This window comes from Pinus tabuliformis, chromosome 8 (assembly GCF_031772625.1).
Source record: "Pinus tabuliformis cultivar Carrire ecotype Pingquan chromosome 8, CPIR1, whole genome shotgun sequence".
Taxonomy (NCBI): Eukaryota; Viridiplantae; Streptophyta; class Pinopsida; order Pinales; family Pinaceae; genus Pinus; species Pinus tabuliformis.
Window position 1 is genome coordinate 754,469,539 of NC_142294.1, and position 15,346 is coordinate 754,484,884.

Below are 15,346 nucleotides of genomic sequence, written 5' to 3' on the forward strand. Positions count from 1 at the left end.
GTTGATAGGTTCAACAAAATGTGGATTGCTATGCCTTGTAAAAAGACCATTGAAGGATAAGACACAACAAACATGTTCTTTGAACTAGTTTGGGTGCACTTTTGGGATATCAAGGAACATCAATTCAGATAGTGATACTATATTTCTTCGTGCCTTTTGGACTGCACTTTGGGAGAAGATGGATACCATGTTGAAGAGTTGTACACATTTCCATCTATACATAAAGGGGTAGATATAAGTAGTCAACAAGACATTGGTTTGACTTTTGAGGGCTACGAACATAAGCATTCGAAGACCCATGATGAAAATATGATCTATATTCAACAATCTTATAACAAAAGTGGTCCACATTATTACTTGTGAGTCCCCTTTTGAAACTTGCTTTGGGTATTTGTTGCCTTTGTCCTTGGAAGTTGTATATACATAGCAAGGAAGGGTGAGGAAAGACATCAAAAGAGAAGCATTGAAAGTAGAGAAATTTGTTTAAAAGATTGGGTATATCCATATGCAAGTATAGGGGACGTTGAAGAAGTTAGAGGTAAAGTACAAGGCCCAATATTACCAACACAAAATTGCGAAATCATTCAAAGTGGGAGGTAGAGTTTAGTCGCATTTGAACAAAGAAATGATACAGGGTGCTAGTAAGAAGAGCATGGCCTTGCAATATGTTTTTTTTGTTAAGTATTGGAAAATGTGGTTGATAATGCCTATAGAGTTGATCTACCCCCATATATGCCCATTTACTAAGTGGTGAATGTGAAAAGTAAGCTTTCCATGTTTCTTATCTATTTAGAAGATCAAGGCAGCAATATGGTTCTTTGGTCAAGTATTGGAGAGGGTGGTTAATAATGCCTATAGACTTAGTTTACCCCCATATATGCTCATTTACTCAACGGTGAATGTTGAAACTGAGCCTTCTATGTTGGTGATCAACAAAATGACGAGTAGGTCTTAGCTACTATTGAGGACTTAGCACTAAAAACTTGGGCAAACCTAGCAAAAGATCTTTTGTAGAAGAAATATAGAACTACTAGACAAGAGCAAAATGGCCTTTTGTAGATGGGGTTGAAAGTAAAATTTCCATGTAAGAAAAATGGTACTTCAGGGAGAAGGTAGAGGGAAAATTCCCTCACCTCGTTCAATAAAAGCCTTTGGGGACCATAACCTCATTAAATGGAGAGGATCTAGAATGAATCGTTGTATAATTCATTATCTATCTTGGTATTTTCTGGGTGGAATAATTGGAGGACTTGGCTTGTAAGGGCTCATTTTATTTTCAGGTTCCAGTTTCGAGATTTGGGGCCAGAACCTTCCAGAGCGAGTTTAAGGCATCAAACAACACTTTTTGGGGTCAAAACTTTGCGAGCATTGCTCCTATCCCCTTGATGTTATTTTATAGACTATGCTTCTAGTGTTTTCAAAACTATTTTATACACTAAGAGCTTTGCAACAATTCAAAAATCACCTCAATTGGAGCTCATATGCAGAAGTTATGCCTCTCGCAAGTCGACTTACCTTGTTGACCAACATGATATGAGTGGATGCCATGCTCGCTTGCATTACTCACACGTGGGGCTAGTCTTTTGTGGACTTTCAAGAAGATTAGAGGGTCCAAAAACTTGGCATTAATTGGGATTGAGACGTTTAAAAAACCCTAACTCTAGATGACTATTAAGCTATGTTAAATACTCCATTGCTAGGAGGAGAAGGGGTTCCATACTTTTAGCATTTTATTTGTTCCATAGTTGAGCATATCATCTAGGAGTTGGATTTGAGACCATAATGAAGGAGGTAGAAGGTTTTGTAGCAGCCATTCAGGCCACAATGTTAAAGACAACTTCATAGTGAATGCCCCTTTCATAATTGAAGAAAAGAGCAAACCTCACCTTATAGTTGAGTTTTCTCTCATATTAAGTTTCCTAGGGCACATCTAGGGATCATTTGTGGATGGTGTGTTTATTTGCTTGCTTTTCATTTTTCATTTTAGTTATTTTATAAATTTGAGCCTTGAGTTAGTGATAATTAGTCTATGATCTAAGTAAATAAATTGCATAATAAAAGATTTCAAAATATTACAACATTAGTTGTGACATACTGTTCTAGTGGAATATCCATGGCAGTTTAAAATTCAACTGCATTGGACATAGATGCAATTTTACAGTTTAGAGAGTGGGCTACGAGATATGTTAATGTAAACCTTTAGAACATTGGGCTAAAATGACAGTGAACCCAAGCTTACAAGCTATACACTTTTTAGCAAGTGCAAACAAAATTTCCTCAACTGGCAGTGGTTGGGGAGCAACAATTCTTAAATGGGGACGTTTTATTTGTAATAGAGTTAGAGATTGACTATGTTCTTGATTGGAGAATTTTTCGTAAGAGTTTCTTTAGATTTTCTTATATGAAAAATCGTTGAGTTGGAAAGAGATACTGTTATGCAATGCAAGGAGCATGCATCTAGACATGATAGCCCGAAACTTAATAAGATTGTGCTAAAGTACAATTGCTCCACGCTGACAAGTGGTGCGACTAAGAGAAAATACAGACACGGGATCCTTTGGCAAGACTCTAGAAAGACAGTCGCTGGGGAATGACAATACCTGAGTGTGGAGGTTTGATCTGTAATAGATTAGAGATTGTTGAAAAGTAGCGAAGGAATGGATTCCTTGATTTGTGCCTTAATTCAAGGAATCGATTTAGTGATCTTCTTAATCATGCATGAGTTCCAGTGATGAGGATGAGTTCAAGAAGCAGTTTGACTAGTGCGAGTTTGTGGAGGACCGAGTTATTTGTCCTCTAGTGTGAGTTAAATTGGGAACTGAATGCTCAAGTGGAGTTAGCCTCCTAAATTTTAGGAGGATCTAGTTAACTAGTTGTGTTGACTTTTGTTAACTAGAAAAGCTCCAGTTCAACTTCCTAATTTAGAAACTCACTAACAATAGCCAAATCAAATTGCTTATAAGGGGATTGAAGGCACACTTTGTATTCATTATTCTTGAGCACGAGTTTGTGAGCAAGAGAGCTTGTGGAGGAACAAGCCAAGGTTTCCTTGTGCAAATTATTGTGGAGGGCAATCTCTTCTTGAAGTGCACATAGAAATAGGGAAATTCCCTATTTAATAGGAGCTCGAGTAGCGCTAGAAAATAGGAGGCTATATCCTTAGGAATTGCGCTAGGAAAGTGGAGCCTCTAGTGCGTATAGAGAGAGGAAGAACAGATCAGCCAAGGCCACTCACCACAAGGAGGAAGAAGGCCAAGTGGACCGAGAGGTTGATTTAGGAGGCTCAGGAGCAAGCCGAGGCGCCTAGCACCTTGTTTAGGCAGAGTAAACAACCACAAAGGTACATAGGTTGTATGACACTGATGAAAAAGTTGGTGGATACTGAGCCTTCTTCTTATGAGGAGGCAACTTCTCAGTAGGTTTAGTAGGATGCCATGTTGGAGTATTCCTCTATCATGAAGAATGATGTCTGGGAGGTTGTTGCACGACTCGAGGGGAAATCAATACTTGGATCCAGGTAAGTGTACAAGTTGAAGCATTGAGCAGATGGGAGTGTGGAGAAGTTCAAGGCCAGGTTTGTGGCCAAGGGCTTCTCACAGATTGAGGGCATAGATTATGAGGTGACTTTTGCCCCAGTAGCACGGTACTCGTCCATCAGGACTATTCTGACACTTGCAACACAAATGGTGTGGAAGATCCACCAGATGGACGTGAAGACAACCTTCCTCAATGGAGTTGTTGAGGAGGAAATCTATATAGAGCAACCAAAGGGGTTCAAGTAGTTCAACATAGACACACATGTGTAGGTTGAAGAGAACATGGTAGATTGACAATTGTCTTCGAGGATCGGGCTTCACCAAGAGTGAGGCGGATGCCAACCTGTACTACATCATGGTTGGAAGGCTTCTTCTCATTCTAGTTCTCTATGTCGACGACCTTATACTAATTGGAGATGAGAGCTTGATCTAGCATTGCAAGGAGTTTGAGGTGAAGGATATGGGGCTTATGCACTATTTCCTTGGCTTGGAGGTTTGGGAGGGTGATGGTGAGATCTTCGTGGGACAAGGAAAGTACATAACAGAGATTCTCTGAAGATTTCATATGCAGGATTGCAGGCCCATGGCCACACCTCTAGTCACAAACTGGAGGAAGGTGGATCTTGGCAGAGGAGAGCAAGTGGATCCTACAATATACCTGCAACTCATTGGGTTGTTGATGGACTTGGTCAACGCACGACCTGATATTTATTTTGCAGTCAACTAGCTGAGTCAATTCATGGTTGAACCAACTAGAGTGCATTGGGTTGTTGCAAAGCTTGTGTTGAGATACCTCAGAGGCACAACGAACTATGGATTGTGGTACAGACAGGTTGGAGTGAGGCTTGAGGGCTTCATAAATGCAGATTGGGCAGGGAGATCCATAGACAGGAAGAGTACTTCAGGTGGCATCTTTATCATTGGGTCAACTGTGGTTTCTTGGTACAGTAGGAAGCAAAGATCAGTTGCACTAAGTTCAACAAAGTCGAGTACATGGCTGCTAGTCAGGAAGCTTGTGAGGCTATTTGGATGAGGAAGTTACTTGTGGGGCTTTTCAGACAGAGGATGGAGCCTACCATGATACATTGTGATAATTGCATTAAGCTCTCTGAGAATCCAATGTTTAATGATCGCTCAAAGCATATTGAGATTTGGTATCACCATCTTAGAGATTGTGTGCAGAAGGGGATAATCAACCTACTGTACATTCCAACGGGGGAGCAGACAACAAACATCTTGACCAAGGCATTGGCAACAAGCAGTTTTGTTCATCAAAAGATAAATTGGGAGTCGTACAAAATCCCTTCCTCTAAGAGGGAGTGTTGAAAAGTAGCGAAGGAATGGATTCCTTGATTTGTGCCTTAATTCAAGGAATCGATTTAGTGATCTTCTTAATCATGCACAAGTTACATTCTAAGTCACCTGACACGGGGGCACATGAAACGCAGGACACGAGGATTCGAGTGTCTGGCACAGGCACGTTGACCCCCCGGAACAGGACATATGAAGACAAGTTATATATTATTTTATTAAAAAATATTTATATATATTAAAAATTAGATATTTGTTACACAAATTCTCATTCATGATACAAATTCATTGATTCAAACATAGATCTTCATCTAGATGTAAGTTTTACAAAGTAACATTATACATGCAAATACAATTGTGATAGATTCATCAATGATCAAGTAGGATAAAGACAAGAAACTGTAGTTTTCTCATTAAGTCATCAAAATCAAAATGTGTTACGTAGGTAGTAGCAATGCCAATGGCAAATAGAAATAGGCTAATAGCAAATACAAAACAACTACAAGTACAAGGCAGTAGGTAGCTCATGAGTCATCAATCATCATCATCAAAATCAACATCACTGTCATGGTCACCATTGCTCTCCTCTGCTGCATCCTCCTCCTCTGTATCCAACGTCATCTCTGCATTCGCTGGTGTGGAGGATGACCCCTCAACAATATCACCATCATCAAAAGTGACACGCTGTAGCACTGGGTCATTAAGATCCAAGTTGGCCAATGCCAACTCAACACTATTGTCCAAACCCATATCATCGGGAAAGACATCCCACATCTTTGTTCCTCCCTTCAACCACTCATATCGCTGCCTGTAAATAAGACGAATCGCCTCTAGAATGCTCCCAAACCTTTGCTATTCGTTCCCACATACCCACAGCAAGAGAGACAGAGAAAAGTGAGGGAGAAATGACCCAAAACTGGCCTTTATATGGGACATCAAATCAAGGGACGCGATCGAGACACAACCGGACATGATCAGACATGATTGGAGGACATGTGTGTCCCACCGAATCGTGTCTTATTCGACCAATTCGGGACACGCAGTGGGTTTAGGACGAATCTAGTTTCTTAGGTTACAGTGATGAGGACGAGTTCAAGATGTGGTTTGACTAGTGCGAATTTGTGGAGGATTGAATTATCTATCCTCTAGTGTGAGTTAAATGAGGAAGCGAATGCTCAAGTGGAGTTAGCCTTCTAGATTTTAGGAGGATCCAGTTAACTAGTTGTATTGACTTTTGTTAACTAGAAAAGCTCCAGTTCAACTTCCTAATTTAGAAACTCACTAACAATAGCCAAATTGAATTGCTTATAAGGAGATCGAAGGCACACTTTGTAATTATTATTCTTGAGCACGATTTTGTGAGCAAGAGAGCTTGTGGAAGAACAAGCTTTCCTTGTGAAAATTATTCTGGGGGGGGGGGGTTTCTTGAAGTGCGCATAGAAATAGGGAAATTCCCTATTTAATAGGAGTTCAAGCAGCACTAGGAAATAGGAGGCTATTTCCTTTTGAATTGCGCTAGGAAAGTGGAGCCGCTAGTGTGCATAGGAGGAGGAAGAAGATCAGGGATCAAGCAGGGGTTTCATGCCTAGGACAGACAGGAGAATCATTGTAGTTTCAGACTGAAACATGCTTGTATTTGTATGTGATCTATTGCTCAGTTTTCCTCAATAAAATTATGAAGCGAGGGTTGTTCCCTAGAAAATTGTGTTGTTTCTTGTGTGAAATTGTGCATTTTATTTCTGTTCTATTCCATTGCTATTTGGTAGAGAAATTTGCTTTCAGATTGTTCATAGTAGCAGATCAGAATTTCGTGGAAATTCTACAGAGATTGGTTAAGTTATGAACTGGAAAATGTTTTCTCAGCATTTCTTGATATTCTTCTATATGGAAAATTGTCAAGCTAGAAGGAGATACAATTCTGCAGTCAGAGAGCTAGAAGGAGATACAAGTTTACACGATGGGGGACCTTGATGCTTTACAAGATTGAGACATAAAAATATATTCACCCTAAAATGACAAGTGGTACACCTTAGAACAAATACAAAAACAGTTTCCTAAATTGGTATGACAATGGCTGGTGACCAACTATTCTTAATTGGGAAGGTTTGATCTGTGATAACATCCGAGAGTGACTATGTTCTTGAATGGAAAAGAGTTTCCCAGGTGTTTCTTGAGATTTCCTATATGAAAAATGTCGTTTCCCTTTTTCTTCTCGTTTTCCTTTATTTTATTTTATTTTTTATTTGGAAAAAACATATGTAGTATGAAAGAAATTGTTATAATACTTATAAATCGCACACTCCCCAAAATATCATGTGGAACCCTGTTCTACCAATTATTTGTTCATAAAGCTTGAAGAGTGATTATAGCTCAGCTTTGAGTACGTAGTTACAAAATCATGACGTTTGCTGAGGTACAACTGGTTTCTTTTTCTGACTATTCAGAAACATGAGCAGACATCAAACATTCCATGTGTTTTCTGATATTTTCCTACACGGAAAATGTTGTTTCCTTCTTTTTTACTGTTTATTTTGGAACTAAAAAACCATGTCTAATAAGAAATAAATAGTACCTATTTAAATGTACTACCAAAATATTTACTGTTTATTTTGGAACTAAAAAACCATGTCTAATAAGAAACAAATAGTACCTATTTAAATTGTACTCCCAAAATATATAAAGTGGAATATAACTGTACCAATTGTTTTACAAAGCCTAGAGAAGACGTACAATGCTTATGCCATGTTAGGGATGTTGTACAGGCCTGTATGGGGTTTGAATATTTAGTGCAGGACTGTATGCAGAAGTCTGAAAAGAACATTCCTAGAAGTCCAAATAATCATTAATGTGTATCGATGCATTAATCTAAAAATTTAATTAAACGATAGTCCATTATTTTTTTTAACAGAAACATATTTGTTTTATAGTACAATAATGCCTCAGCTACACTATAGGCAATTACATATCTGAACCAGCGTGAAGAGAGAGGAGAGCTTGGGATTTGACTACATAATTACAAAATTATGGTGTTTGCCAAGGTGTAACTTGATTAACTTTCTGGTTCTTCGGAAACATTAATATGCATTCTGGAGGGAAGCAGTTGCCTGTGCAATGCACATCATCAATTGAACGATTACTCATGTTGTTTGAAGGTATGATTCCCTATGAGAAATGGTATGGAAACAAATCTTTATTTTCATATTTTAAAATTTTTGGATCAAGTGCATGGGTCTATACTCCTAATCAAGGGCGAAACACATCAAAAGTGCCAAAACCATATGGCACTTTGGTAGGCTACAATGAAACATTCTAGGGATATCACCTATATGATCCCTGTACTCCCAAGGTGATTGAGCACAGAGATGCAGTCTTTCATGAAGTTTATACCCATGGTCTGCCAGGGTCTTTCCATCTACTTACAGAGGAATCCCAACATGTTTTAGTGGTTACATCTCTACATTATGATGCTGGTCCTCTTTTTGCTTGTAGAGTGCTTCCTATAGCGCTCCTCCAGTAACTAGGAAAACAGTTGGGTTTAATCAGAACTTTATTGATGACTTGTCTGTTTCCAGCCCCACAAAAGTTTCTTCTTCTATCTACAGTATTCTTTCTAGCACTCCAATGGATTAGCAGTTCACTGGTTGTCATTTCTCAATGCATGAGTCAATCACTGTCAATTGATGACGATTAAGCATACCTCTTGAGTGATACATCTGTTTGAGCTATTCTTACTTGGGCCAGGTCAAGGCCTATGCGCAAGTGGGTCATGTCCACACTTGTAGATGCTGTTGAGTTTCTTGTAGTCCCATCAATCACCATCAGGTGTCTCGACTCTCCTCTAAAAGAGGCTTTTATCTTGATGCTCAAGTGGGTCATGTCCACACTTGTAGATGCTGTTGAGTTTCTTGTAGTCCCATCAATCACCATCAGGTGTCTCGACTCTCCTCTAAAAGAGGCTTTTATCTTGATGGTCATTGAGATGCCCATCACACTGAATTTTCGTCTGTCTCTAACCCTCTGGAGCACAGTTTCTGCCACCAGTGAGCCTGCTAGGTACCTTAGGGAGCAATATGGTGCTCACATTATGGGGATGATGCGTCATGACTTCTCTATTTTGCCTCTCTTCAACAATGGGGGGGGGGGTGTAAATATTTGTGACATAATGTCTTCTCTCTGTGGGGTATAATCTTCTCATGTGAGCAGAACTGATCTTGTTGTGTTATTTATATTATATGTTTAGGTTTTGCTAAGATCGACATGGTCAACTCAATGTGGGTTCTTAACCCACCCTTGGGGAAAGGGACGTATTTCTTGATATTTTTATATATACATAACTCTCTGTTGTAATTTAACACATTGTGATCATTTATTCATTATAAAGTGATTTTTTATTGGTGCACCATAAAGCATTGCTCTCTCATGTTCTTGGTTTGCTTGGGTTTTTTCGTTTTCGTGTACATGTGCTTGGGCTGCACCTCTTTTGGCTGCCCTAGTGCTGTTCATGTCTTTCGTTTTTACAGAAGTTGGCTTGGTTTTGGTTCTGTTCGATTCTCTTGCTAGCACTTGTGAATCTGAATGGGGGGCAGAGGGAGCAATCAGAGGACTGTACCTTCTCCTGAGGTAGAGGAGAGAGAGAGAGGCCATGTGGAAAGAGAGAAAGAGGACAAGAAGGGGGAAGGATGGATTATAGTCAGAACCATCCTTTTGACCAATAAGGTAGGGAGCATGGGGAGGAGAGTTGGTGCAAGAGAAGATAAGGGTGGTGTGAGTGATGGAGAAGGGATGGTAGGTGGGAGAAAGGATGCATGTGGAAAGCACAGGCCAGTAGAGAAATTGATGATGGGAAGTTGTTAATTCCTTTTACATCAAGGGAGTTTATATCTGGCCTGGCTCTTTGGGAAGGTTCTAAGTATAGTGTCCATCGCTATTGTAACCAAGTGTCCCATGTCCAAGGCCTGCACCTTCATTAGCTTTATTATCTGGCACAGAGTTGAAGTGTCTAGCGACATAGCAAATATATAAGTTTGAGCTTATCTATTTATGACACTCAACAGTCCTACTCAGCACAACGTTTTTCAGGTGCGTAACATCCTGAAGGATGGAGAGTAGGATCTGGCATTCAACAATGCAGACAATTTTGGTAGTAAGTTCTGATGTCATCTGTAACCCCTTTGAAGAGAGCTGTCAATTCTACAATGTTGTTTGTTGCCTGTTGAAGGCTTCAGGGAAATTTACTTGCCATGTCCTACTGCCCCCACTTCTGCAGGCGTTTTTGTCAAGGTCCCATCAAAGAACAGAACATTGGGAGTCTGCTGGGAATTTTGAGTTTCAGATTGCAGCAGGTTGGAAATTTTGAGATCCTTTTAGTTTAAATTTTCCAATTCTATGTGTTTCTTTTCCCAGTCTATATTATGTTCTGAGTTTTCTTCATTTGTGGACTTAGAGGAGATGCATTCTCTAAGCAATAGGTGGCTTGATTTTGCTGTGGTGGAGGTGTTCCTTTTTTTTCCTCCTCTGAAAACGGCATCATTTGTAGCAAACTAGCAATATATTTTCCATAAGTTTGTTCTTAGAAGTGGTTTCCAATTTTTAGCTAATAGAGGTTTCTTTGGAGGGATCCTGGATACTTATGTTCCGGATGTTGTTCATATCTTCCCATGTCCTGAGCCACCGGAGGGAAGTATGTGTTCAATAATACTTGTGTTCAAACCGTTTTTTTTGCAAAATTACACTCCAGAAAATGGAGAGATTTCAGAATTTTGAACATAGAGTTTACTTGTAGAGGGGCCCTTGATTGTAATTTCTATCAGGTTCTCAGCAGTCAATAATTTCCCATGAGCTAGAATCTCGAGGAAAAATGTTGATTTTGGCAAGGGATTCTTTTTTCCACAATTTATATGCCATTTGAAATTTATAGCAGGGAGATTGTTCAAACAGAAATACATCTCTTATACAGAGTATTAGACCTTACCTCCCTTTGCTCCCCAAATCACCTTATTCTTTGGATCAGGGCATATTGGGGCTGCTCCTTGAGAAATTCCCCTTGGTTGCAGGAATTCATGGCTTCAGTCGTGTGGGCAATTGTGGAAGTTCTTTTCTCTTTGCAATTTTTCCTTTGGGCTGGACTGGAATCACCCCCGTTGTGTCTTGCTAAGATGAATATCTGATTTCTATTTATCCATAATTAACAGTTATTCGATTCTTGCTTATTTCTGAGAGGATTGCCAAGGATATTGTCCTTCCAAAGACTAATGTTTCCTCCATTATCAGTGTTCCATAAGAGCATAGAAGTGATTCTTGATAAGAGAGATTGTTTCCTTCATTGCCAGTCCAAATGGTGGAGCTGTTACATCTCATCCATAACCAGGGTTTGATGAGAGGTCATTCCTGATAAGTGAACGTTTCCTTTATTGCAGCCCAAACGGGGGAGCTGTGCACAAATAGTCCCTCAGCTTTGAGGATTCTTTGTCTCTTCTAAGAAAAAATGCAGTTTTTAACAGGAATGAGCTACCGCCAAGATAAATTTCCTGGGGTTAGTTGCTGAAGAATTTTGGCCCCTATAGCTGTATACATCAGATTTGGGTCCCAGATGGTTAGTCCCCCTCTTTCTGGGGGGAGTACTATGGTATCCCATTGCACCAAGTAGCATTTCTCTCCGTCTGATTTTCTCCCCATTTTTGGAGAAAGCCCTTTGGGTTTAGAGATTTCCTACAGAACCTCTTAGGGGCATCTAAGATAGAACAGAGATAAACAGGGATAGGAGATTATTGGTTCAGTGAGGATCATATGACAACAGAGTCACACGCATTGAGCCAGTCGCTCCCCAGTTTGAGATTCTCCTCTTGATCGTATCTAGGGTAGGCCACCTGTCCTATGTCCTCAGACAGCTTGGGGCTAAAGGTAATCTTGATTACATGGAGGCTTTCCAGTTACCTTCATAGGAAAAATGCCGACTGTTTTGGTGCATTATTCTTGTGGGGTTGTTCCTGTAATAGACGTTGCATTTCAGATTGTTGATTTCGCTTCCAGATTCTAGAGGTTAACTATCTAAGTTTTCTCGAGTACTTGGCTATGATAATGGGGGCTGTATACAAAAAGAGGATGTCATTTGCAAACTGGGAATAAATAATTGAGAGCCTTCACACATCTCTGATAATTTCCACTGTGGAAGGAGGCCTGCTTGCTGTGGTTAAAACCAAAAATTCTGCTGGCCATCCATTTATGAAAGGAGTCATCTAGGGTTAGTGACACGTGCCTCGATCCACTTGATCCATTTCCAACAATAAATGTAAAAGTCCAATCTGCATCCAGGCAATTTTTTGTTTGTTTGTTTGTTGTGTTATGTTATCAAGAAGGAAAACATTAGTAGCATAGAAAACTTTCTAATATGCTTTTGCCATTATGCTTTAAGAGTTGTTGTGAAGAGATATGCACATGCTCATGTCTGGAATAGGGTTTCCACATCTGCTATAAGAGCTTTTCAAATTCACTCAGATTCTTCCGAAGTTGTTACCCACTAACAAATGGAACTCTTCATCTTCCTCTCCATGGTCGTAGTCCAGTGGAACTTGCAACTATCATAAGCACTTTCGAAGCCGTAACAAGCGACCTGTACAAGAGATGCAATTCGTGTGCATAAATAAAAGCTACCGGCAGCCTCCACCTAAATTTGTCAAATGCATGTGAAGGATACTATATTATGTTTGACTCGTTCATGCTAACCGCTTGATTAATTTCAATTCATGACATTATTCAGTGATTCCTTTTTGGAATTTTGTCTTAATGTTCTACGAATTGGACCAATTTTGGTTGCATACTGACCTTTTTTGGATCGTGATTTAACTGTTTTTGGTCTTATATGGGTTCAAATTGTAAAATATTTAGACAATTCATTCATTTTCCAGAATTGTTTAAATGTTCTATGATTTGGACCGATTCCTTTTCCTGTCTCAAATATTCAAATACTTAGGTGATTAAACATACACATTATGTATTGTGCATGTTTGTGTTTGTATAAGGTCAGCACCCTTTATCTATATATTGAATTTCTTTGGTAGATTTATTACATTTTTTTAAAAGATTAATATATTTATTGATATTTAGATGATAAAACATTCACATTACGTATTGTGTATGTTTTTGTTTCTATGAGGCATCACCTTTTATCTATATATTCAATTTCTGTCGTAGGTTTATTGGATATATATATTTAAATTAATTTTAAAGATTATTTCTGTGTGTTGAATATCACTGTTGTATTGTTTGATAGGTCCTGATGAAGACTTGGCCACTAGCCTTTCCCAATTTCAATGGCGCAAATGATAGTTATTTCGTGGGCTCTCCTTTTTTATGTAATAAGGGCAAAGTACACGATGCCTATTTTAGTAGCAATAATTTTTTATTTGTTAAAGGCATATGTATAACAAAAACATTGCCACAATTTCTTTCTGATCTCAAATTTATATAATTTTTGAAACATGTGTACTTTCTGCTGTTTGCCTGGCAACGTAGACCGACTCTGAAGACAATAATTGTGTACCACTGCTGTATACCACATGCTAATCAACTTTAGCTTAACCATGATCTTTTGTGCCAATATATTTTAGTGCTATCTGCTTACAAATTTGTCCATGTCATGATTTTGATCTTTCTGTGTAGCATTATTACTTTGAGGTTACCTGCATGTAGCTTAACTGAAAGCTCAAAACCATAGTTATCTTTTACAAATAAAATCACCTTTCAGTGCCCCCCATAGGGCCTAGTGAAAGCTCAAAACCACATCTTTTAGAAATAAAATCACCTTTCAGTGCCCCCCAGAGGTAGGCCCAAGAATTGAAGCGTATTTCAATTTCACAGAAAGTCTCGAGTTTATTAAGCAAACATCTTAATCAGTGTATAAGCTAAATTGAAATTTGATACAGCTGTTTTCTGAAATTTTTCTTAGACCAGTTTAAAATCTGCAGACTTGAAAAAAATTCTAAATATAAACATAAATTTTAGAGTTACTGGAGTTTATAAAATATGCCCCCGACTCCCCCTTCGCTCCCCTTTCTATTGTTAACGAGCCTCTCTGTCCCCTTTCCGCTCCATCCTTTTATTAATATTAGTATGATCAATCCTTGTAATCTCAATCTTATGATTTTTCTATCATTCCCCTCTTTTTCTCTTTCTAATCATAATCAAATTTATTCTAAAACTATGTTATATTATATGTTCTTTTACTAAATTAATTCAATTCTATTATTTTTATTACTTTATACTAATTTAATATTATTTATTAACTAATATTATTTAATAATTTGAATTTAATCACTAACAAATTGTGAGACCTATTTTATTCTAATATAACTTTTCAGCCATAACTTCTGCAGATTAATATTAAACTAACTCTAGATTTTTTTTTTTTTTCTTTGCTAAGACTAACCTACGCAACACGGGGATTTGAACCAGTGACCTATCGCAAGGAGTGCCTTAACAACGCACCCATTCACCGTCAATCCAAAGCCCTGTGGGCAAACTAACTTTAGATTATTATAACATATATAAGTTAACCTTTATACTTTTTTCAGTGAGACCTATTTTATTCTAATATAACTCTTTAGCCATAACTTCTTCCTAAAACGAACTCTAATATAACTCTTTAGCCATAACTTCTTCCTAAAACGAACTCTAGGTTATTATAAATATATCTAAGTTAACTTTTATATTTTTTTCCCATATTTTATTCCAAATTTTATATAATTTATACTTATATTTTTTCCTCCCTTTCTCCCCATGCCAAGTCCTAAAATGATATAATCTATCTATAATTAATTATAATTTTCCAAATTCAAACCCTTATATTTTACATTTCGTTCGTTCCCTTTCTAGTCCAAAATACCAATAACTAGAAAATACCAATATTTATTGGAATCCCTTATTACAATAATATTAATTTAAATATATTATTTAATACTTAATTATAAGTCTCTTTTTCATTTCCAAATAAGCTTATACTCTTCATAACAATAATTTGACAATATCAAAAATAAATTTAATACTTAATTATTAGTCTTTTTTATTAACAAATAAAATTACACGCTTCATAACAATAATTTGACCATATCAAAAATAAATTTATTATTATTACTTGTTTTCATTAATAAATTTATTATTTATTACTTGTTTTCATTAATAAGTAATAAATAATAAATTTAATACTTAATTATAAGTCTTTTTCATTTCCAAATAAAATTATACTTTTCATAACAATAATTTGACCCTATCAAAAATAAATTTATTATTTATTACTTATTTTCATTAATTTAATTGTATTAATTTAATTACATTATTCAATAATCAGATTAAAAGAAAATAATAATTATTATATCAGTGTTTATATCCATGGTCTGACACTCTTTGCATTATCAAATTAAGCTTTTTGTTTTTGAAGATGGGTGAAGTGTTCACCTGAAATGTTGGACATCTCATTGAGAACACAGTTATCCAGAAATATTCAG

General features: G+C 37.5%; 1 protein-coding gene across 1 annotated transcript in view; it reads left to right on the forward strand.

Moving 5' to 3' along the window:
• LOC149237778 (excitatory amino acid transporter) overlaps positions 1-13,430 on the forward strand; it is an 86,414-nt gene extending 72,984 nt beyond the window's left edge. Inside the window, exon 3 of the mRNA XM_089372795.1 lies at positions 13,117-13,430. Within this exon, the coding sequence (XP_089228921.1) occupies positions 13,117-13,169 (53 nt within the window). The 3' untranslated portion in view covers positions 13,170-13,430. The remainder of the gene's footprint in view (positions 1-13,116) is intronic.
• The last annotated feature ends 1,916 nt before the right edge of the window (positions 13,431-15,346 follow it).